The 19394-nt window shown below is 40.0% G+C and overlaps 1 protein-coding gene across 1 annotated transcript in view; it reads right to left on the reverse strand.

The window, feature by feature from the left end:
- Positions 1–864, reverse strand: part of SLC6A2 (solute carrier family 6 member 2) — a 73737-nt gene extending 72873 nt beyond the window's left edge. The window contains exon 1 of the mRNA XM_075509744.1: positions 835–864. Within this exon, the coding sequence (XP_075365859.1) occupies positions 835–864 (30 nt within the window). The remainder of the gene's footprint in view (positions 1–834) is intronic.
- Positions 865–19394: the final 18530 nt, after the last annotated feature.

The following is a 19394-nucleotide window of genomic DNA, read 5'->3' on the forward strand; positions in this document are numbered from 1 at the left end:
TAGGTCAGATCGCAGAGGATTCTCGGTGGTGTTACAGCCTACCGTTCTTATTCACTCTGCTAGGACTGATAATACAGTATTATAATTGTAATATATGAAGAGGTGCTAGTCAGAGCTTGCAAGGAACACTAGATTCCTCTGCAAACTTGAAATGTGAAAAAGAATCTCAACTCAGAATTAAAGCTCGCATATTGGCATCTTCCCGTCCTCTCTTTAGGCCATAGACTACAAAGATGCTAGTAAGAGAGCTATTGACAATTAGCAGATTTTCTGCCTTGGCAAAAAGCTCTTGGTTCAAACTCCAAGATCCAAGCTGTGACTTGGATCCTAAAGCCCTCATCTGGGTGAACTATTTGAGTAGTGGCTATACTGTTTCAAAGCAATTGTACGCTTAGAACATGTGGCTCATACGTTCTCTTTCAGTTACTCCGTGATTTCCTGCCCTTATCTTCTCCGAATGCACCACATAAGACCTATTCTTTTTGACACTTCATGCCGTATATGCTGCAAGTATTTCCCCTGTGCACAGTCATTACACAGTACCCTGTAAACACTTGCTGTTTGCCCATGCAGTACAACCCACATTTTTACACTCCTGTGCAGCTACACTGCTGCTGACTCCTCATACCATCCATCAGTCACTGCCACCTCATGCATCAAGTACATACCCATGTTATATGCAGAGCCCCCAAATATGCCCACACTCCTCTGCATTTCAGTGAGCCTGCACACCCATTCTCCCATAGCAAATAAAGGACAAGCTCTGATCTGGGCATAAGGAGAGCCTCTGCTCCCAGCTGCAGAGCCCTGAAGCCATCTTGCTGACAGACTCACCAGGTAGCACTGGGGATGTCTCTGTCCCATTCTCTGGTACCTATGGGGAGGGGGAAGATGACTGAAGGGGAATTCCTCCTCCTTGGTTCCACCACTCTGGGAGTGCAGTCTCTCTGGGAGCTGAAGCTGTAGCCTAGCCAGTAAGGAGCTTTTTAAACCTGGTTCCCCTCTCTCCACGTGACTATTACTGCCTTAATAATCTGCACAGACTTCCTACGCTAGACAACAGCACTCACATATTGCTTCTGGAAAAACAAGGCCTTGCTAAGGAACACCCTTTTCCCCACAAGGTCTCAATTACCTGAGCTTGATGATGATGTCTATGGTGGGAGGAATCTAGAAAGCCCCCGCTTATTTCCTAAGAGAATTAAGTCACTGTGCATATATATATATATATATGTGCCTTTAGTTCTTGCATGGAAAGTGTGCACAATCTGGTTAATGTAATATCTGCTGCACCCTCAAGGTAAGAAAGTCCTCAATTGGATTTTATAAAAAAGTTGCTTAATCTTGAATCTGTCTGAATCTTGTTATGCCTAATGGAGCCTGACAGCGGGTAGAGTTGAAGTCAGAGAAGGGAATATTGTATTTAGAAGCCTCAATGGAGCCAGGCAAGATGGCAGGCTGTTAGTGATATTCTGCCATCAACTGGGAAATAGGCTATAATTTACTTTAGCAAATAGTCAGGTGTTGCTAGGTTAGTCAACAATTATTCAAATTCTTGTCTATCATTCTCTTTGCAATGTATAGGAGAATATATTGTATGCTGTAACAGTAAGCTGGGGTTGTCACTCTCATACGTTAGTGTCTATTAAGAAAAAGAAAGACCCCAATTAATAACAATTTAGTGGTAATCTCCATTTGCTGCTGCTGTGAAGGCTCATTGTGCTTGTTGGCAGCATGGTTTGAATTGTCCACCTTTGGCAGCACAGCCCTCTGCCACTGATACTATAGAACTACAGGAACCGGCTACTGTCCTTCCTATGAACCAGCTTTTGAGAAGAGCTGTATCAAATAGCATTCAGATATGTTGGAACTCACACTGTACAGTTGGTGCACCTGAAAGAGTCTTGCTTCATGTTATCTCTGATACACTTGATGAAAGAGCTTGGCAGATGAGCCAAAAAAAACAGTGACTGAGAGGGGATATGATTGCTTTATAAATAAATTGAGGTAAATGTCATTGAGGAAGAAAACCCACCACCACCACCACCATTTAAACCAAAGGACAAAAGAGTCATGATAAATTTAGTTAGAAAATGAGAAGAAGAGTTCTAACTATCAAAGCAGTGAATACAGTGGGAACTGAAGACCTGGGTTTTAGGATATTGTTTTATGAGCAGGGTTGTATGATGAAGTTGCTTGTGAGAGCTGGGATTTAGACTTGAAGACCCAGGACATCACTGTCTTATTATAATCCAATATATAAGGAAAAGAGTAAAAAGGGGCAGGGGATATATACACCAACTATTTAATTTCACGTCCTGGTACATTCACAGAAACTCTGAGCTCATTCTGGCCTTGGGGCTCACCAGCATTGAAAGGCTAAACATTTTTCAAATGAAGTGCATAAGCTGAATGAAGTTAGGTTTGGTTATTCTGTGATAAAAGAAACTCAGGGAAGAGCCAGTAGCTGTAGGAACTGGGAACAAAGTAGACAACAGCCTTCTGACTGAATCAATGTTAAAACGATTTCACAGTGATAGGAACATGGCAGTGGCAGGGGTGCCCATCTTTCTAGGTTAGCGGGTAAAGGATACCACACTGTGGACTGTATCAGACACCTTTGATGACAGTAGATATATCAGCTCCAGCTTCTTGGACTGTTACGAGTGGATTGGGCAGGTTTGCGTCATAATATCTCTAAAATCATATTGCCATTCCAAATGTAGTGTTTACTTAGTATTTAAAAGCTTTGTGTTGTATTGTTAGCAGCCTGTTGTCGTAGTATCTCTTCCCTAGAGCCAAAGAAATGTGTCTTTGGCCCCATTTGGGTTGGTCCAACCCTGCATTTTGACATGTGTCTGTCATGCTACAAACTGTCTTCAGACTGAAAACAAATATTACAAAAGCACTCCACAATGTTTTGGTATTCCATTTATGTAAGAATGCCAAGTTCTAGGGGAAGACAAGGCCTCTCGCTGTTTCTTACGATAGTAGCATTTGTACCTTCCTTACCAAGTTGCTTGAGATTGTCACAAATACACACGTCCCAAGCTCATTTTACCTGGGATCTGCTACCCCTGGCATCAGGTGACCTTCTTCAAGGGAGACATCAGTGTCACCCAAGGAAGCTATCCCGTGGCACCTTTATCATTTTATCACATACAAAATGTGTGGGTGTGTGGGGAGGATGATGTTGAAGTCTAGAAGGTTTATCCCTCACAATTTCAACATTGCTCCCTCTCTATAGACACACCTTCTCCACCTCACTTTGGCCTCTTTCCAGCTTACTAGGACTTACTATCTTTTAAAGATTATAAATCTACTTTGGAACATTTCACACTGGAAGTAGTTAAGTTTCAGCTTCAACAATATTCTTTCTCACTACCTGTTTTGAATTGGTAGCTCTTGCTGCTGCTTTAGCATCAGGTTTATTCTATTTCAGAGAAAATTATGAGAGAGCAATTTGCAAAGCTGCGTATAAGTGGGGTGAAACTGGGAGCACTCCCAGTTTCAGTCTGACTGTGCATGAGGTGCACTCCATCCTCCTCCCTTTATCTTGGCTTGTGCAGAAGAGAATCCAGGTACAGGGTCCAGAAGAGAGCAAGGGCATACCCTGACCTAGTCCCTGCTTTGAACAGTAAGAGAACCAGAACACTTGGGTCCGCTGTAGTCCATCCTCTTGGTTCACCATGTCATATGTCCATGTAATCTTTCTCTTTTCTAGTCGGAATAAACCTTTCCTGAACAAAAACAGCCTAGCTTTCAGATTAAGTCTTACCAACATTTAGTGAAACAGTAATAATTCCCAGGATTATCAGTCAACACTTTAATGAGAAGGGGATCTCACTTGCCTTTTTCATATCTGTATTAAATGTTTGTCCACAGACAGGTTATGAACACCCAAGTCATTCTGCTCTGTCATTTCCAGATGCTGATCCTCTAGTTTACAGAACAAATTCTTTTTTCTCTAATCCTTAAAGACCAGGTTTTACATTTTATGTTGTTCATTTCCATCCCATTTCTGTTACTCTAGGATTCCTTTTTTTTCCTGTGTGAGTCCCATTCTTCACTGATTTAATACTGCCTGTCAACTTCATAATCTCCACGTTTCATTAGCAAACACAAACTTTTGGGTGCATATTATTAATGCAAATATTTAATAAGCTCATTCCCAATAACAGATCTTTCAGGATGGGTAATCTCACTCCAAGTCTGTAATTATCCTTATAGCACAACATAGTATTACATCCTCTGTAGTCAGTTCCTTTCCTGTCTTAGCAATTCTATTTATCTCCATCTCCTCTGCTCAGACTAACAATTACAAGTGTTATTGTAGCAGCTGCTTTTCTGAAGTTGTGATAGATTAATATCTACCACATTTTCCTTGCTTTTGTAAAAGGCAGTTATCAGAATAAGGTACCAGATTAATCTGGCTTCCTTTGGGAAGCTCATTTTGCATTTAGCAGTCTTCTGTGCTTATATGCCTATGAGTAGAATTCGTGAAAAGTGTTTTAACTTGGGAACTCCAGTGGTCACAGGATTATATGCATCTCCCTAAATCAAGACTTTTATAAGATACTTAATAATTTCTGTCGTCTGCAGACCCTGAACAAGATACCTCGCTCGATGTCCAAAGCTAGACTGAGAGATGACCCAAAATGTATCATGATATGAAAACTGATTGAATTTCAGATGATCCTAAGATTACATTTTTTACTGCACTGCTGATGGTAAGGTGTTGGATATTATTTTCCTCCTGTTGAAAAGACTAAACAAAAAAACAGAAGCAATCTGTCCTTGCTTGCTGGGAGGACTTGTCCTTTCTCTTGGTGCCTGTCTCTTGCTGGTATCTCTGCTTGTACAGCAAGTAAAATATGTCCAATTGTGCAGACTGCAAAAAAGACTGAGAATGAGCACTGATATCTTGCTTAATAAGAAATAGGCACCTTAACGTGGGCTTCTGATCTTACGTTTATTATGTACTACACTGATTATTGAACATATTCAAAGCCAATCTTTATGTAGCCTCATTCATTTTAAGAGACATCATGCACTTTTATCTGAAGACACAATAGGACTGATTCTTTTTCCAAATGCAAAACAGCTGATTTCACTGATTGCACTAAAGCCCAAACAAACAGTGAGAACATTTACATTATTCATTGCTGGTGCTTTCTACTAGGCCTAATATTAACCTTTGGGACCAAATTATCTCCTTTGGTATAGAAACAGAACTCCCTTTGTTGCCAGTGAGAATGGTATGCACAGATCTGGAGAGGAGATGTGGAAATGAAAGCCTCACTTACCTGTTTGTAATTTTTGGCTTTTCTAAGAGTACTCAGAAACAAGTGAATTGTGCTCAATAAAGTTGCCTTTTCCGTAAGGGAAGGCGTGCAAGCAGCAGCTCACGCTACTGTTGCCCAAGGCTTACACTGTAGTTATATCCAAATCAGAGCTCTGTTGTGTTAGATGCTGAACATGCATAAGCACAGAAGAAAGTCAGATTCACCTTATCTCCTAGAAGCAATTAGCTTTCCATTGCTGGTAGCTGGAGAGAAAGGACCACATGTCTGTCAGTGGTCCTAAGGCAACTGATTTCCTTAAGCTTTTGATATCGTGATCGCATCTCTTTGAGATAGAAGAAGAAACAAAACAGTAGCTAATTGAAAATAGTCTCCTCCAAAGCACTGAACAAGACCAGTTTTTTATTTCTTTTAAAAACTAAGTGAATCTGTAAAAATACATTCAAAAGGATCCAAGTCTCATCACGGGTATTAGTTGAAGAGCCAAAAATAATTTCTTCTCAAAGTTTAAGAACTTTTGTGTATGTTTTGCCTTATGTAAGTTTACATATTCATCTTACAGTTGTTTTCACCTGGTCAGCTTATGTATAGTTTTGAATGGGTTTTACTCATTTTTAGTGTCCAAAGCCTTTGCAGGTCTATAGCAACAGGTCCATGTAAATACTTAAAGTTGTGAACTGATTTAGTACTTGGAAACCTCCAGTTGCCCTCAGTTGTAGCATTTATCCAAGTGCAGCACCAAGTAGCAAATTAGCTTCCCAGCTAACATTGACTAGTTTGGACAGTTATAAGTAAATTGTTTTTGTTGAGCTGATTGTTTTAAAATTAAGCCTCCAAGCACTGAAAGAATCAGCAATGCCGAAGGAGACTCAGGGCCTGTCTTCAAAGTTATGACAAGTCAGGCACTTGGCAGTTTTCACAATGACCTATATTTTAATATGGGCTATTGGATTATTTCTAAAGAGGCTTCTTAGCCATAAAAGAATTATGCTCATTGGCTGGGCTGTGGCAAAAATACAATTGAATTAAGGATTGAAATAATTTAGGATCCAGCTGGACAAGTTGTCCCTGCGGCTGAGCAGTAACAGATGTATTAAGCATTGGAAATTGCACAGAAAAAAAGGTATAATTGATCTAAGGTAACCTCACTACTTTGTATTAAATAAATCAGTGCTGATAAGCTGAAAGGTTAGAAGCAAGAAGCTGAATTGAAGGAAGGTGGACCTGGGAAAAAGCAAGTCTAGGTAAAACAAGTTAACTTTTAGGTCCTAAATGTGTTAGGGACTGTGGACACTTGAGCTCTCTAAGTACACTGGCTACGAGTTTCCAAATCAGCAGGAATGCTGGGGAGTGTTGGGCAAGAGTGGAGGAGAGAATACTAAACTGCATATCCCTGCAGAAGGGACACATTTTCTAAGTGAGAAAAGAAATTATAAATAGCCATCTCTATATTAATTTGTGCGTCTAAAACCATTCATCACTGAAAACCGTAGGCGACCCACAGTCCTCACTCTCTCACACACCTATGTATCACTGCGTTTCAGCTCAAGGATTGGAAGGGAAGGCTGCACTGTGACAACCACATTACACAGAGCAGTTGATGTTTTGGGAGTGCAATGTGTGTCTGTGTGTTAAAAGTAGGTAGAAGCAAAATGTTGGCCAGAAACGTAGGATACAGTAAATTCCTTCTGGAGACACCCAGTGCCTGAACACTAGCAAACAGAGCAGTACGGGAGTGGGAGGCTATAGAATGGAGTGAAGAAAAAAATATTTTTCTAGCTGTATCTGGTGTTTGAAAAGTCAGAGACAAACTTTACACAATGAGAACAACTTCACATAAACTCGTGTATGTATTTAAGTAGATGGAAGTATTGAAGGGTAGTAGAATACAGGATTTTCCTGTTGTTATTAACTTAACTGCTAATTCCTTTTCTGCATTCCAGACTAAGCACAAATGGTTTCATAGGCATTGACCTTGTTTTGCAAAGAATGAAACGATACAGAAAAAATACTTACATTATTGCTTTGAGTGTACATATATTAAAGAGAACTTACACTTACATGACTCTTATTGTTTTGGGTGTACATATATTAAAGTGAACATATCCTTGCATGACTATTGAAACTGAGAAAAGGAGGCACACAAATTGGCAGAGACAGTGTTGCCCCGATGAGGATGTTGTAGCCAGTTCTGTTGCCATGTGTCTCGCAGAGCAGATAAAACAGGTGCCAGGATGGGGTTGTGTTTGTCCAGATCGGGGTTGTTGAGTAAGTGTCTAGGGAGATAATAATTCCAGTGCTTTGGCTTCTGGTTTCTGAACGGCTCTGCTTTTCTGGCAGGAAGCCTTGCGTGGCTGGCTGTGGGGATACAGTAAGAGCCACTTCAAGTAAATGCTGTGGAAGGAAAGTCAGAAGGTGTCTTTTTCGATTGCCCTAAAGCTCCACCTGCTGGTTGTCCTTCACTCCAGCTTCAGGGATTAACGGGAAGGCTCTGGTGTGTAGGCAAGAGGATGCACAGCAGCTGGGATTTCTGGTACTGCTGAACCTGAGCCTTCAGAAAAGTCGTTTAAGGGGAGCTGGGTCTGCTCTTATGTGCCTGTTCTCTTGCTCCTGTCAAATACTGTAGAACTCTAAAAAGACTAGAGCTCAGTGGGTTTCTACAGAAATTAAAGACACCTGCTTGCAAAATAAGGAAGACACAAACTTCCTTAATGATGCAGCAAATATGCTGATTTAAAGCACATATTTGAGACCTATGAATACAATGTTAAAAGCCAGTCCTGGCTGCAAAGTCAAGCAATCAAAGTTTAGGAAATGTTGTCAAGATAATGTTTTAGTTAAGATTTTGCTGTGGCACAAGCAAGTGGAAGAGGTGATGTTAGATCTTAGAAACACGGCTGTGCCTCTGACAGCCAGCCCTCTCGCACACCAGACGTCTTCTGTCTGTCTGCCATTTCCAGGAATTGAAACTTTTGTGACCTGCTAATTCCATGTAGGTTTCCTAAAGCTACCTAAAAATACCAAATTTTGCCTGATTGCTCCTTGTCCTGAGCAGAAAAGACTCTTTGATGTAAAAGGAAGGGGAATGAAAATGCTGGTTTTGAAGTTAGATGTAATTTGAAGAATCGGTTGTTTCTTTCTTCATTTCAAATAAATGAGCTGAGATGTAACCAGCAGGTAAACATGGAGTCATTCCTCCTTGCTGTGATTATTTAGTTTTCAAACTGTTCTTAATCAAAGCACATTGCTCACATCTCAGTAAAACATAGGCATAGAAATGGCTAAACATAAAATTATGTAGTTAAAAAATATGATGATACTTTGCCCAGCCAAAGCTTCAATTTTTGTTTATGTACTGAAAGAGTGGTGATACCAGAAGATTAATCAGCATGAGAGATTCTTTGTCAGACATTATACTCTGAAGGAGGGATGGGGTGTTCAGATGTATCCTGAGGATTAAAAAATCTGTTTTGCTTTCTGAAGATTTGCATGTTGCATTTTCTTGGTGTCCAAGTTGTGATGAGAGAGTGTGTAATTCCTCATGGTCAAGGTTAAAAATTATCATTCATTGGGAAAGCATGATGGGGAAGTTGAATATACTCACCTCTGTACTGTCATTAACAATTTCTGTGCTGTTTCTGAGAGAATATTGTGACTTATTTGATAGCAGAGTCTAGAGCCCTGTTGTAATAGCAAGTCTATAGTGGACTTCATCCTGTGCTCATGCACAGTTAAGAGACAGGGATAGAAGATTATGGTGGAAACAGATTAGAGGGAGAGGAGAAGAGATACATAAACAGTGGCTCAGATTATGCTATGGAAGAGGTCATCTGCTAGTGCATGGACAGAATCAGATCCTCTGAATGTTAATTCTTACCTTTTCTGTAGAGTGAGGATACATCTGCAGGCTATACCATTTCTGTTCTACCTGAAATCCATCTCCTGGGTAGCTTAATATCAGGATAATTGCTCTTCTGATACACATTAGCGAGGGATCACGGTGGCAGGTGTGGTAACATTGGGATTCCATGTTGGTGACTGGAGTCCCATTGCACTTCATGAGGTATAAGGAGAACTTACCCCGTTAAGAAGAGCTGACAGCTATGCTCCTTTTCTTTCTTAGTGAACACCTGCATTTGCAGTCTCCCCATTCTCTATCCCACTGGTGGTCTCTCATACCCCTTCACAGATCATTGTTACTAACTTCTTAGTCCATGTAATCTCAGCAGAAGGGTATTCTGCCTACCTTCCCTGTGTCTGCAATTTGGATTTTTCAAATTTAGGCATAGAGAATATGACTGTGCACTGGAAAGGCAAAGTACGTTGCTACACAGCTTCTCTGCAAGCATGGCAGAACGTTGTGCTATGCGCCCGCCTACCCTTCATCTGTGCTTTTGCCTCTGGTGAGCTGTGGCCACTGTTCTTTTAGGATTCGGGTACGAAATGGGAACCCAAATGACACTATTCACTCCTGTTTTAAGTGACACCATGTGTACACTAAGGACAGTGCAGTGGGAATGGGATGGGACCTGGGCCTGCCTTCACTGTGTAAGGGGAGGAACTGGGATGATGCAAATACAGTCACTCTTCTGGCCATAGAGAGGAACCCAGAAAAATGGGCACAGGGTGGAACAGTAGTGCATGCTGTGAAAAGGATCTCCTGCACATGGGAATCTTTTTTTAAAGAGAATCTGAGAGAGTGCCAGCCCCAGGGAGTGCCTGGCAGCGAGACTTGAGTTGGAACAGAGCTGGGAAGGGCTGGTGGGTGGTATGGCCTGGTGCAGATGGGCCACTGTACTGCAGCTCCCCAGGGATCCTCTGCCTTTGTGGGTGGGCCCAGGGCTGCCAGCTTGCCCAGACCTCACAATATTTAGGGGATTTTTGTAAAGTCCCACTTTATGAACTCATGTGATTCTACTAGAAACCCAGCTTCCATTCAAAATATAAATTTCTAGCTCATAAACTTGAAAATGTGAACCATAAGGGCTCAAAAATGGAAGGCTAATAAAAATAAATGCCTTACTATTTTTTTTGAAGAAAAACAACAGTGAATTTAGGAGGGTTTTTCAGTGTGTTTTTGAATGTCTTCAAGAGCGGGAAACCTCTTTCTATGCATTCAGGGAGACATCTCAGAACCTTTCTAAGATAGCTCACATTCTGCAGGTCTACCATGGTAGGGAGGTAGAGATGGGGAAACAAATGGGATCAGGCCCTAATTACATAACGTTCCCCTCAATTGTGCTGTCCTGCAGCTGGACAGTGCAGAAATTTCCTGCACAAAGGAGCACTTGGAAATTTAAAAAAAAAAGGGGGGTGGGGTGTGAGCTGAATGTGTGTGAAAGGATGTCAAACCAAAAGCAAACTAGCACATTATTACAGACAATCAAGATACAGTAGCATAGATGGTGTGAGCTACTGAGCAGCATGGAACAGTGAGTTGTTCTACATGCTCATTCCTAGTTCCTCAAAGAAGCTTTTGCTGTTAATGGCAGGCTATTGTTAATTATTAGTCTGCATATTATTAATGTAGGCTGTCCTATTTCTTAATGCATTCTTGTGATCCTAGCGTTTTTTGTTGGTTTGTTTTGTGGTTGGTTTTTTTTTTTTACTCCAAAGTTTGGACAAGGATCTGCATGAGCTCCATACAATACTGCAGAAGGAAATCAAAGGGCCAGTCTCATCCCTGGCTTCTGCATCTCATTAGCAGTTTGCAGATTTTCTGGGGGAGGGAGTGTCAAATGTATTCCATACCTCTTTATGAGGGGCTCAGACTCCTGCTGGGCCACACAGCAGTGTGGTTTGCCTTGAGTTCAACTCCAGCCAGGAGTTCAGAGTCCTTCCAGCGAGGGCTCTGAGCTAAGGCAGTCTGATACAGATGAGTTGAATTACTCAAGACTTTCAGAGGAAAATTGGTTTCTCTTTTTTTCTTTTCTTTTTTCTTTATGAGAGAGAGGGGAAAAAAAAAGAAATAGGTATAGGTACTGCTTGGTGAGGACTTGGATGTGCTGGCAGCTAAGAGCTAGTTTGTTTATTTAGGTTGCAAGAAGAAATAGGCTAGCATATTTGCTGGACTTCGATCTCTGGTTAGCACAGGAGCCCTTTCAATAAATGAACAATTACAGAGGAAATTATGGGTGAGTTTGAGGATGAGAGGATGAGTTGTTGAGGATGAGTGTGGGACTTCTCTGAAGCTTCCTGCATCTTTTTTTCATCAGCTCTAGGAGACACTAGGTAAAATTTGGAAGGCAAACTCTACTTTGAAGGAATATTGTGTATTTAGTTATGTCAGTATATGCTGTCTTAACAAGACTAGAAGAGAGAAAATAAGAAGATAGAGTGAAATTAAGTTGGTATGGTCAATAACTTCATTAGAGAGAGGGCTACTGAAGGCAAAACTACCTATATTTTACTACATCTAGGTCAGTTACTAGTTCACCTGCTTCTTTTGGTTCTAGAATTGCTGCAGTTGTCTTCAACATCTCCTTTTCCTAAGGGCTTCAGCCCCCGCAACTGTTGATATATGTGTCTTTAAGGAGGCATAACCAGGGTTTAATGCAACAACAGCACTTCAGTATTCTCTTTCTCAATAAATTAATCATTAACATTGACCACTGACTCCCATATTATTTATCTTATACTTTTCCCTATTTTCTCTTACCCTTATTCTTTTTTCCCCTCTTCTGAGCTGATCTCAGCAAAACTTGGTTCCAGTCCCTGCTATTGGGTAAGTCTCTGCAGCCCCTACGGGGAGAAAGAGGAAATGGGTCAGAGCTGCAGAGGCAGCAGCAGGGCACAGTTGCCTTACTGGAATGAGTATGAGGCCGGGAACAGAGAAGTGCTGGAAGCTTCGTGCTGTGTTTCTGTGGTATAACAACACAGCTCTGATGGCACACTAATTCAGTTTTTTTACTTTTAGGAACCACTAAGGCAGTATTGATGCTTCCTTAACTGTGCTAGTTCATTATCATACAATGTAATTATCTGATTCAGGTATACGGTTTGTAGGACCTATTTTCTGGGGCCTGTTTCTTGGCAGATATATCTGATAATGCAGCTTCCAAAAATGTACATTGAAGAGTCAGATTGCTGTGCTGAATAAATTATTATTTGTATTTTGGTGGGGTCCGGGGCCCTGTTATGATAGGCTCTGTAAAATGTCTAACATAAGGCCAGTCCAAGCCTAAAGAATCCAAGTTTAAAAAAAAACAGATAAGAATACGTAATAGGCTCAAGTCAAAATCCCAACCTTTTGGAAGGAATTTGGATGTAAATTGGAACTTGGCAGCTCTGGAGGGTTTATAATTAAAAATGCCAAATAAAACTCTGGTAGGAACCTTACCATGTCATTGCTGACATTAACGTTAGGCTGCCTTACTGGGATTGATAGAGGCCTTCTTCCTTCTTGTTTAATAATGTATTTCCTCTCGGAGGAAAATTGTGGCGGTAAACTCAGCAAAGCCAACCATGTGTCTCATAAACAAATTCATTTCCTTCTTCAAACATTGTTTCATTCAAGAGTAATACATTCAAAATTCCTTTTAGCACTGGGTCTTGAATTGGTTCCTTTTGCAGGAATGAAGCAGCCATTCTTTGAATCTCCCTTGAAGTTTGCTGAATTTGTTAAAATCTACTGTGTTATCTCCTGTTGGGAATGCATCGTTTACTAAATTGCAGCAAGGGAATGACCTTGATAACATACTTGATGTATGACTTTATTTGGAGTTTCTTAGGAAGAACCCACATGGCTTAATGGTGAGCATTTGCCTGTCATATGTAAAAAAATCACCCATGATATGTCTCTAGAGGACTGCAGTTGAGTTTCAGGATTGTTTAATGATTTTTAAAACAAACAAATGAGGGAGACCTGTTCCTGGAGTGAGGAGATCTCATTTCATCTGTCTCTGAGAAAGCCTCAGCTGCTCTGCTTCTCCCAGAAACTTATTTAGTAAGGCCCAAGGAAGGGGCAATAGGGCACTTTTATTTGTTTAACATTAGGCATAGCTTTTGCTGCATTTCTTGATTCATTGATTTTTTGTTTTTCACATGTTACTGTGATGTACAGATGTTATTTGAATACAGTTCTTTTTATTGAGACTATACAGTCTCTTTGCCTCCAGTTAGTAAATGTAGTTATTTGAAGTGCAAATGTATCTGTGTTACTTCCAGTGTTTAATGTTCTGTACAGAGAAGAGACAGAAATGGAGAGAGTGAAGGTAAAGGACAAGCGATACAATCTAAACGATTTTGTGGCTTAAGGCTGAGTGCTGACTAAATCTGGGAGGAATAAGCACCCATGTTGGAAGTGTTTCAGCAATTAAAAGAACTAAGTTCAGTTTATTATATTCTGTAGGAACAAGTGAAATTCAGATTGCTAGTTGCCAGACATTCATTGAAACAGTTATACAACTAAAGTTACCTTGATTTTAGCATTAATATTGCCTGGAAGAGCATTCATATTTCCTGGAAGGCTGCGGTTTAGGTTAGTGGTTTGTATTCCCTCCTTTTTTGGGATGGTTTGGAAGTTTTAAAAATATTTTTATCCAGTCAAGGAGTAGGGGACACACCATGTGATTGCAAACATATAGCAGGAGTGGTAAGTAAGGCTAAAGCTGTGGAAGAAGGTCTGTGGTGTAACTCAGGGCTGAATGTGTTCAATTAAAACTATTCATTAAATGCTCTCTCATGATGATGAGAGATTCAGAGAAAATCAGCACTGGCTTTTGAACTGTTTATCAATTAATGAGAAACCAAAGTTGTAATGAGTATGGTGATGAACATTGACTAGTTATAGTAGAAGCTCGTAAGTAAGAAGAGGCCAGAGCAAAATATGGCACCATGGCAATGTTCCCTCACCCAGCCCTGAATAATGAAAGAAGTGAATAGAAGTTGCCTTTGTTGGAAAAAAGCCTACACACACAGACCTGCCTTGTGAGCGGGCACCCACTTCCAGTAGCAATAACTAAGTCAATGTGCTACTGTGCCATATAAATGAGATGAGCTTCCTTGTGCATAAATGAGGCTTTCAGCAAAGAAAATACATGGGGTTTGTTGTGCTGAGTGGCAAACATCTTGTGTTATCCCCATAGCAATGCTGACTGAAAATCACTTGGCATTTGGCAAGAAGAGATACCTGTAAGCCAAAAGGGCTGTGTCATGCTGCTGCTCTGCCTCTAGTTGCAGTTGCCTCATTACCAGGACGAGAGTTGTTCTTCCGCCAGTACTGTGAATGCTGCCTGGCTTCTTGTCAGTCTCTGTTTGCTCTAAGAAAGCAGTGGGGGAAGACCGACTTGTACTTTTTTACCAGTCCTGTGCGTAGGTCCTTCAGGCAGCTTATTTTCACAATTAAAATGGAGTTAACAAGGATTTTCTTCTCTTCTATCACACCCTCTGTGTGCCCTGTGCTTGGTTGGGCTGTGTTTTCTGAAGAAACAGACTGAAAATGTATTTTAATGATACTTGGTCCTCTAAACTATAGGTGGCTTTTGGAAAATGGTACTTTAGGCACAGAGGTACCTTTGAGCTTTAATCAACATGACCTTCTGTCTCTGGGTGCTTCCACACAGCATTTATCTAAGATCAAGGTAAATTTTTACCTATCTGATATGCTTCTTCTGAAGTAACTGCTTCTGAAGAAGTCGAAAAAAGCTCTTGATTTTTTTTTGATCATTCCCCACTGTCTGAAAGTGGGTGCCACCAGTGGGTCACAGGCATCTGTCTAGTGGCAACTTCTAACTCAAAATGAATATTCTTGTTTGATGCCTCATTTCACCACTAAAGAGACGAGCTCTAGCGTTCTAGTAACTGAAGACTCCACATCTATATGTGTTTTATTGCTTAGAGTTTGGGTGACATGGTTGCAATATCACTGTTTTTAGGAGAGAAGAGATGCTAACCTTGTCATCCTGGCTTGATTATAGTTAAGGTTGCATCTGAAACAATTGCCAAGGTGGTTTCTTTACTGATATTTTTAATGAGGAAGCATCACCAACATAAATTGGGTTCAGTTTTGCTACATCAGTATCATTTATCATGAAGAGCATGGTGAGCTGAAATATATGTAGATGGCTAACAACTTAATGTCATGAAGTTATTTTATATTTTCTCAGTTAGAAGATGGTTTGGATACACTGATGGGTAGGCCTGATGTAGGATCAGAATAGGATTAGAATATATTTTTCATCTAAGAATAGTGTGGGATTTTCAATATTTTAAAGAAAGGGGTGAAATACTTAATATTTATTGCACTTATAGCACAAATTACTTTCAGAGAAAAATCCAGTGACGAGGAGCGATTCAGTCTTGATGAATTACCCTGCCTTACACAGTGATACAGCTAGACACTTCTAGCTGGCTTTGTTTTGTATGACTGGTGTGATATATTCCCAAGAGACTGAAGCACTTTCTAAGGAGGGAATACATTGTCCTCATCACATCAACAGTCCTTTCTTGGGTACAATGTGACATCCTTTTGTGGGTTGTGTTTGTCACCGTGCTGTATGGGAGATGTGTGCGTAACGAATCCAATGGAAATAAACAGTGTTTTCCCCCTTATGAATATTTGATCTATGATTTATTTATCTACCCAGACTTAGACTAATAGCATGTCAAATGCTGCCTGTTTGTTTTCCTGTTGACATATTTCTATCAGCAGTGTCTTCTGTATTATGGACAGGAAAAATATTAGCAGACTTATAAAACAATGGCTTAACGAGACCAATTCTTTGATGTAAGCTAGATGGACTCCACTTGGGAAAATAATAAGAGATTAGGTGGAGCGGAGGGGTTTTTTGTCCGCTGTGAAATTGTTCACATTAGACTGGAAGAAGAGTAAATTGAGACTGACTGACTCCACCAGAAGGTCAGGCACTGACCAGTGCTAGCAGGCCGGTATCTGCTAGGGCAGAGCCTTCCTACTCTGCCCTAGCAGAGTGTAACTGTATGGAGACCTGAGATCTCTTTTGCACCTTTGCATGCATCAAATCATGGTGGAAAGAATCAGGCTTGGTATCACTGAAGATGCCTAGTGACGGCAAGCAAGTCAGAGGTAGCTGCAGTTAGGAAGTACAAGTATTTTGATAGGGTAAAAGATGCTAAAAGAGTCTAAATGCACCATCTTGCCATAAATGATTAAATCTGTTTAATCTGTCCTTTTCATGATCTGATGCTGAGTTCGCCTTCTCGCATCTGGAAAAAAAAAAAAATCAGTGGGAGTGTTAAAGCAAAGAATGTCAAAGTTGATTAAAAAGTTTGGGACACCACAAGCACCCATGGGTAATTCACTTAATCAGGAGTCAGAACTCTTGTATTTCTATCTCTACTGTGCCGGTACCATCCTGTGTAACTTTTGGCAAGGTAGTTGCTTTCCTTTTGCCTTGTCTATTTATAAACTGTTAAATATCCAGGAAAGGTAGAAACTCGTATTATGTGCTTTATACAATACTTAGTTCAATGGCTGTTTCTCCTGTTAGAGCTGCGAAGTCCATTGTGATAAAATGAATAATAATGGAGAGTTCTGTCAAAGGCGTCTCCTATTACTTGTCATTGTCTGAAGGGCTGGTTCTCTTTGGTCCACAGAGTATCTTTTCTACTAAAATAGAAGTTTCCACTATATAAAGTGTAGACTTTTGCCTTTAAAATTGCAAATAGCAAAGGTAGAAAGAATAGCTCCTGCTCCTTATTTCAAAGCTTGTTTTAGGTTTAGCGTAGCTTTGAGTTAGTAATAGTCTAAACCTGCATGCAAACTGCATAGGTGAAAATGCTACTGTTTCTCTCTCCCCAGTGTATATTGACAATATACTTTTCTGCTTACAAGAGACAGGCTGTCGAAGACATGTAATTAAATAACATTATGGAAGTTGGCATGCTTTCATTCAAAAGACCAGTGTATAAAATCTAAACATTTTAAATTATTTCTGCTTTGAATGGCTGCTGTAGTTCATGGCTGGTTATCTCCCGTTTCAAAGACTTCCGGCATTGAGGAAAACAGCTTTCCTAAAAGCTGCTGGCAGTTCTGGTATGACTCCTTCTAGTCTCCTACACTTTTTCCTGTTCATTTCTTTTTTTACGTTTTAAGAAAACATTTTGAATTTTCCTGCAATCTTTGATATCAGGAAATATGAGCAGAAGCACAGACTTTTGTATCTAATTGTGCACTTGGCCTTATCTTTGTCTGCAAGGCTGATGTTTACCTTTGAAGAGGAAATTGTTCTTTTTGAACAATTAGAGCCTCTAAGCTTTCATCATGTCTCTCTAATTTGTAGTGCTTTGCTTCTAGTGCCCTGTCAGATGCTTAGTAAAGTTTTAGGAAGATAATGTCTTTAACAAAAGGGAATTAATTTTTTTTTTTTTTAGAAGAAAGCTCTTCTTGAAAATAATTTGAGCTGATCAAAATGTTCTTGATAAACTGATCTTTTAAATTCAGTAAGGATAAAGGTTAAGATACTGCAGTACGCAGGAATGAGCAGTTGTAGGAAGAGAGAAAGGGGGAAGCTGGTTAAGGAGCAGTTCTTTAGAAGAGGATCTAGGGCTTACAGATTGGTGATAGCTGTACATGAGTGGGCAATGACATGTTGTTTTAGAAAAGCCAAGCCTTACACTGGCTGTGTATGAGCAGGAATATTGACTGCAAACTATGTAAAGAAAACCTTCTAGTCTACTGAGGAATGGTAGGGATGGAGCTGAAGTCCTCTCTCCAGAGAACTTAAATGAAAATAAACAGAAGTCTAGGAAGTGCAACCTGCGAGGAAAGAATGAAAGAGGTTTTGCTTTTTGGCTTAAGGCAGGCAGGCTGGGAGATGCAAGAGTGAAACAGGTGTGATGGTAAGCTCTGGATATACATATGTACAGATATAAACAGTTAACCCTGCAGAGAAGTAGAAATGAATCAATTCTCCTTGAGCAAGGTGAACACAAGACCTAGTGACTTCAGCTGCAGAAGTATTCAGGTTAGACCATGAGAAAAACTTTTCTGACAGTAGAAATTGTTAGCCAATGGTCTAGATTGTATGACAAGGTTGGGCAGTCTTCCTCTGCGGAGGCCTTTAATGATAGGTTCAATCTAACGAATTCTCACTTCTGCAAACAAATTCTATTTGCTGGGTTTATAGGAAGGGAATAATTTTTGGTGTGTGTTTATTGGGTATTCTTGCTAATAACAGATTCACAATGAAACATAAGCTAAGTAACATTCTCAAAATGCCTCAATTTTGCTAGCAATTCCTAGAAAATACAAATACCCAATATATAAATCCCATGACTGGTTTGAATGACTCCTGTTATAGTTGTAGTACTGTTACACTGCTACATTGAGTCTCATGCAGTCTTCGTATAATCTCAAGAGATAACACACTCAAGGAGACTTCTAGAAACTAGGGAAACACGCTCGCTCTTACCTATGCCCAGTTTAGAACAAAGCAATGAGCATGCAGGCGTAGCTTTAAAGATGAGCCTCACTTAAACCTCATTTTAACATGCAAAGGAAGATTTTCAACAGAATATTTTCTAGATAGTCTAATAAAAACTAAGTGATGAAAAAAAGTTAATTGATTTACTTTTAGCACATGAAAGCATGTGATAACATGAAAATGTAGAATAATCGTGATATGAGAATAGAGTAGGGGCATATATTTACTTTCAACCTGTTGTGGCATGGGGGGCTTAAAAAAAGACAAACAGTAGGTAGTCCCTAGCTAAGGTAATGAAGTATCTCCTATTATAACATTGTCTTGTGTCTCTAAAGTCTCACCCATCAAGCTGTGGTTGTTATAGAGTATCTTAAACTAAGAAGATGGCACAATGAATGAAAACTTTCATAAAATTTGATCATTTGTGATATTGTTTTCCTTGGTGAGGGTGGTGTAATTCTTACCACCATTAACAATAACTAGCCATGGAAATTTTTCATGTTTTCTAATTGTTAGTGTTACTGTGTGCTTTTAATAAGTACAAAGTATCTGATTGGTGCCCACAAGATTAAGCATACACTTAAGTGCTTAGCAGAAGTTGGGTCCTTAAATGACCCTTCTGTATTTCCTTTGTCATGGCACTAAACCAGCTATGCTTCTTGAACTTTATCTGAGTAAGTGCTGCATA

Source organism: Mycteria americana, chromosome 8 (assembly GCF_035582795.1).
Source record: "Mycteria americana isolate JAX WOST 10 ecotype Jacksonville Zoo and Gardens chromosome 8, USCA_MyAme_1.0, whole genome shotgun sequence".
Classification (NCBI taxonomy): Eukaryota; Metazoa; Chordata; class Aves; order Ciconiiformes; family Ciconiidae; genus Mycteria; species Mycteria americana.